The sequence below is a fragment of the Chaetura pelagica genome, unplaced genomic scaffold, assembly GCF_000747805.2.
Source record: "Chaetura pelagica isolate M959 unplaced genomic scaffold, ChaPel_1.0 scaffold48, whole genome shotgun sequence".
Classification (NCBI taxonomy): Eukaryota; Metazoa; Chordata; class Aves; order Apodiformes; family Apodidae; genus Chaetura; species Chaetura pelagica.
In genome coordinates, this window is record NW_009954241.1 from 4,412,036 (window position 1) to 4,417,146 (window position 5,111).

Sequence of the window (5,111 nt, forward strand, 5' to 3'; positions counted from 1 at the left end):
ACTCTTTCCTAAACATCTATTTATGGCCACTGCTGGAGCTAACACACAAGGGAGATGGACCTTCTATCTGACACCATATGGCCATTCCTGTGCTCTGTGTGAGGCCATTTTAGCAGTGAGAAGGGGGGGAATGTGTATTTAGAAAGAGACAATTTCTGCAAATGGGAAGTTGGCAGTAAGGTTTATTTCCAGATCTATGGTGAAGTGCTACTGACCTACAAATGGAAAAACTGGAACTCAGTTCCACAGAAAAAGCCTGTGCCAGGTGCTGAGTGTCAGTGCTTTTTATGAGGTCACCACAAAATTCAGATGAGCTGTTTCACCATGTGTTCCCCTTAGATGGTGCAAACAGCTTGTTTGATCCTTAGACAGAACAAAGAGATTCAGATCTGCAGTGTGGTGTGTTGCTGTTCTGCTACCCGAATGCTCCCTGCCTTTGTGACAGCACCAGGTGGACTAACAGGTTGGAAGCTTGTCACTTCAAATGTCACTGAGGGCACAGAGTATGTGGTCCAAAAACCAGGTGTCACTCAGTAAAACAGTGCTTGTGACCTCCCACTGTCTGAAGCACATGCACCGACATATGTATCTCTACATTTTGGATGGTTGCTCCAGGTGAAAGACTTTGCAGAATTGACTGTCCTAAATGCTGATACCCTTAAAATGATCTGCTAAGGAGGCAACCACCTCATTTTGCTGCCAGTAAGGTGCAAGTGTACCTGTTATTTCCTGCAAAGATCATTAACTAGTGTCTCCATAACTTTCATATAGCAACATCATTGCAAAAATATGTTTGGAGTCAGAATTACGTTTTATGGCAATCTCTACATAAAAAGAAATCCTGATTAACTGAGCAATGTTTTCCTTATCAAATCCCAAGACATAAAAATAGCTGGTGGAATTGGATTCAAAACATCAAGCTCGGCTTGTGAAATGGAAGCTTTTGTCTCGTGAAAACACACTCAGTGGTGAAAGTGGCTGCAAAAATCTTCAATGCAGGGAGAATGTATCAAATTTTACTTTGCAATTTCCTGTTTGGTTTCTTGCAAACTGCTTTTGTCTAATAATATTTGATCTCAAAGATACTTTCATTTAATATGAATTAGGTACTATGACATATCCATTGTGGTCTTTCATCATTCTCTGTTTCATTTTGAATGTGATGATATTTTCTAGTACAGATGAAATATGTTCAGGAGTCAGCTTTGAAAGAGAGTTGGTGTTTTATAGGTCTGTAAAATGTTATGGATAGCAAGCAAAATATTTTACCTTATTGTCAAGCTTCTCAAATTCATTGCTCTAATTTGTAGATTCCAGCCAGCACTGTGGAGAGGAGAGGTGGTTTATCCTCAAATCCTGTCCTGTTTAGCAGCCTCCACAGCACAGCTGCATACAACCAGGAGAGGTGTTCTTTGGTACCAAGGGGTGGGGTTACTAAGAGAGTCAAAATGTGATGCAGGATTTGAAAGATGGGGTGTTAAAAGAGACTGATTTTTCAGCCCAGTGATTATTGGGTGAGGTAATTTAGGTCTGATGGTGTTGCAGCCTTCTGTGATGTGGCTAAACAAAGAAGACAAGAATGGTTCCTAGAATCATAGTATCATCAAGGTTGGAAAAGCCCCCCAAGATCATCCAGTCCAACCATCCACCCTACAACCCCTAACCACTAAACCATCTCCTGAAACACCATGTCTACCCTTTTTTGAACACCTCCAGGGATGGTGCCTCCACCACTTCCCTGGGCTGCCTGTTCCAATGCCTCACCACTCTTCCTGTGAAGAAATTTTTCCTCTGTTCGTAGGCCATGGCGAGTTCAATATTGTTGAAGTTATGATAGTACTACTGCTAGTGTAACAGCAGAAAGGATCTTTATTTTGTTTTTTGCAGAGCCAGAGGGTTTCAGCTGTAGAAGAACACCTATTGAGAAAGGCAAAGAATAATAACACCAAAAATCCAAGATCACTTTGGCTTTGTAACCAAAGTAGGGTGTAAAACGGGAGATTGTGAATTGCATCTAAATGTTGGAAGGTGACAGCAGCAGCATGGAAACCCCTCTGGGGAAGGAAAGGTTAGTTGGTGTTGCAGCAAGAGTGTTTCTTAGTGGGAACATTATCAGATTTTTTCAGCTTTCCTTGAAGCACTGGAGTTCTGCCAGATCTGAAGGGGCTGTGAAGGTAGGATGCACTGATGATGATACCCCACTGCTCGTGGTCTTGCTTCAGTATGTATCAGTTACAGTTTCTGAGCAAAGTCTTTGGCTTTTTACAGGGCAATTCATATGTTTTTTGTATGATCCCTACGTCAAGTAAGGGTTCACTTCTGAGTGATACATAAAAGGAGATGAATACTCTGCATCACATTCTTATTGTGATTCCTTGATGCCTTCCAGTGTTAAGACACCGTTGCTGGTAGTCAAAAAACAATCATGTTGTTGTAGACAGGTTTTAGTATGCGAGTGCTTTGTGGATAGCTGTATCTCTTCTTTCTACATGCATATAATGCCTTAGGTTGACTTGGGGCCTGCATGCTAGCTCTTCTGTGTATTCCATGTAATATACATAAGTTTTCTGCAATAATACTGATTATAACAGAAGTGGAAGAAATAATGTAAAGTATGTATCTGTGGTATTCCTGATGGGTTAGCACCACGTACATGAAAACTCAGTAATTTTGCAGGTTTGCTACTGGTTACTCTTTTGTAATGACACTGAGATGAAGCAAATACAGATACTGGCCTTCAATCTAATTTTGCCATATCTTTCTTCACAGCTTCCTGTTATGGGAGGAGCCTTTATGGACTCACCCAATGAGGACTTTAGTACAGAGTACTCCTTGTTTAACTCATCAGCCAACGTCCATGCAGCTTCTTCCATGCAGAATCCACCAGAAGAGACATCCCGTTCTTCAAATGATGCCATATTGTTATGGATTGCAATAATAGCAACAATTGGAAATATTGTGGTTGTGGGAGTGGTCTATGCCTTCACCTTTTAGGATGACTGTCACTCCAAACACTGGAAGAGAGGATACCTGCAACAATATTTGTCATGTGTATGTATGTGTGTATATATATGTGTATATCTATAAAAATACATATGGACAGGGACTTTGTTGATTACGTGCTGCCACAATCATGGAAGTGAAAAGCAAGTTAATCATGTCAGATCTTGATGGCAGAAAGTTTGGATGAAATTTCAAATCGTATGGAGGTGAGAGCTTTAATTGGGAACAGAGCCAATAATAGTTTTGTATAGAGATGTAATAAAAAAGAGACCAATGTGCGTATAGTAAACATAAAGAGAAAGCAAGATCTATATAGAAAGTGCTTATTTTCTACTGTTTAGATTTTTCTAGCAGCTCTTCTGCATTTTGTCAGCTTTTTCTGTGCATTTTTTACTGTGGTATAATGTTGTATGAAGTTGTTCTATGTCATGTTTGCTGGACATCTTAGTTTTCCAGATGGACTAAGTGGTTGGCATTGGCTCAGTTCTGATGAAGTACAAGTTCCTTGTGTGTGAGTCTTGAGCAGGTACATACACTAGCCTATCTTCAAAAGTCTTAAAGCTGTGATGGACAGATACACACTATCTAACAGTTGCCTTCCAGTATAAGTTACTGGATCTGGTAATCTACAAATTGATGCTAAGCCTGTCTGCAGGAGGAGGCACAGCTATTGCCAGGGGCGGGTGATCTGCAGACCTTCTGCACAACAGAATGGGACATGTTAAACCTCCTGTTTCTGTCTAGAGATACTGGCTTGCAGCAACAACACTGGTTTGTGAATGAGTCCCTTCCAGGAAACAAAGGCCAAATACCCTGTTTTTCAGCTCATTTCACTGTAATCCAGATTTCTCACGGCAGCCCATGTACTTCCATAAACTTACTGGTGTATCAAAACAGTGTGGGGAAACTGCAAAGCCTAATTTACAGTGAATGATGTCTGTAAGAAAAAAAGAATTGTAAGAAAGATTGGACACTTCTGTGCTCAAAAAGGAGTGAATGCAAGAGTCAGGTATGTCCTGGGGTAGAAACAGCACCAAAAAAAAGGTGTTAAGCGACAGATATATAAGTGGTTATATTTCAGTATTAATATGTCTCTGGGTTCTGATGAGGCTCCTACAAGTGATTTTTATATAGCCTGTTTTAGGTAACAACTCTGAGTATAATTTGGATTTTTTCTGTTCAGGGAAAAAATTTTCATTGCATTGTTTCCGTGAGCAGTTCCTTTTCAAGAGCTGCATCTTTTCAAAACAACATGTAGCCTTCCTTGTTTCTGAGATTATAAAATCTTGACAGAAGAACAAAAAAAGTCACCCCTGTTGGAAATCTGCCTCTTACCCATTAAAACATAAACACAAATAGATAAAGTGTCTGCACTTTGAGAGTAGCAGACACATTCTTCCCCTAAGTCTGCATGTACCGTATAAGTTTTTCTGTCTCATACAGCTACTATCCTAATTCCAGAAAGCCTTGTCTGCAGGCACAGGGACTATTTTTGACACTTGCCTGCCACTGAGCTTGAGGCTGGACTAAGAGCGGCTGAATTTATATAGAGGTTTGAATTTTCTTCTTTCCTCTCTAAAGATTTTCCTGCAGGGCTGGTGATCAGTTATTTGAATCAAAGCAGCATGCCCCAAATCAGTGTTTATAACCACTCAGTAGTTGCTGTGTATGAGGTTTTTTTCGCTTTGAACTGGCGTTTACAGTTGGGAAAGATGAAAACAGAGCTAGCAGGGGGTAGAAAAGAAACTAAGTAATTTTGAAGATAAGAAAAGCAATGACAACTCATAACTGACCTTCTGTGTGTGTAATTATTTCCGTGTTTGGTGGCAGGATTTTGTGAAGATGGTTGAGGAGAGATGAGATCTTCTCTGATGAGAAGCCCAGTTCTGGAAGATTAGTGGGACAGAAAGCAAATTCTGACTAATAAAATAACTGTAATATTAAAAATGGTACTAAAATTATGATTTTTCACTGGCCTAAAATAGCTCTTTGTTCCTTCAGTGGCAGAGGATAATAAAAAACAGGTGAGCTGCATATATTGTGTAACTTTCCTGTTCTTACACTCATCCCTATTCTCACTGAGCAGAAAGAAGCTGTTCAGTAAGGTT

The 5,111-nt window shown here is 40.1% G+C and overlaps 1 protein-coding gene across 1 annotated transcript; it reads left to right on the plus strand.

Moving 5' to 3' along the window:
* Nucleotides 1-2,712: 2,712 nt before the first annotated feature.
* Nucleotides 2,713-2,994, plus strand: LOC104394207 (chromosome unknown open reading frame, human C14orf132). The gene has a single exon (XM_010003768.1). The coding sequence runs from the start codon at nucleotides 2,713-2,715 to the stop codon at nucleotides 2,992-2,994; it is 282 nt and encodes a 93-aa protein (XP_010002070.1).
* Nucleotides 2,995-5,111: the final 2,117 nt, after the last annotated feature.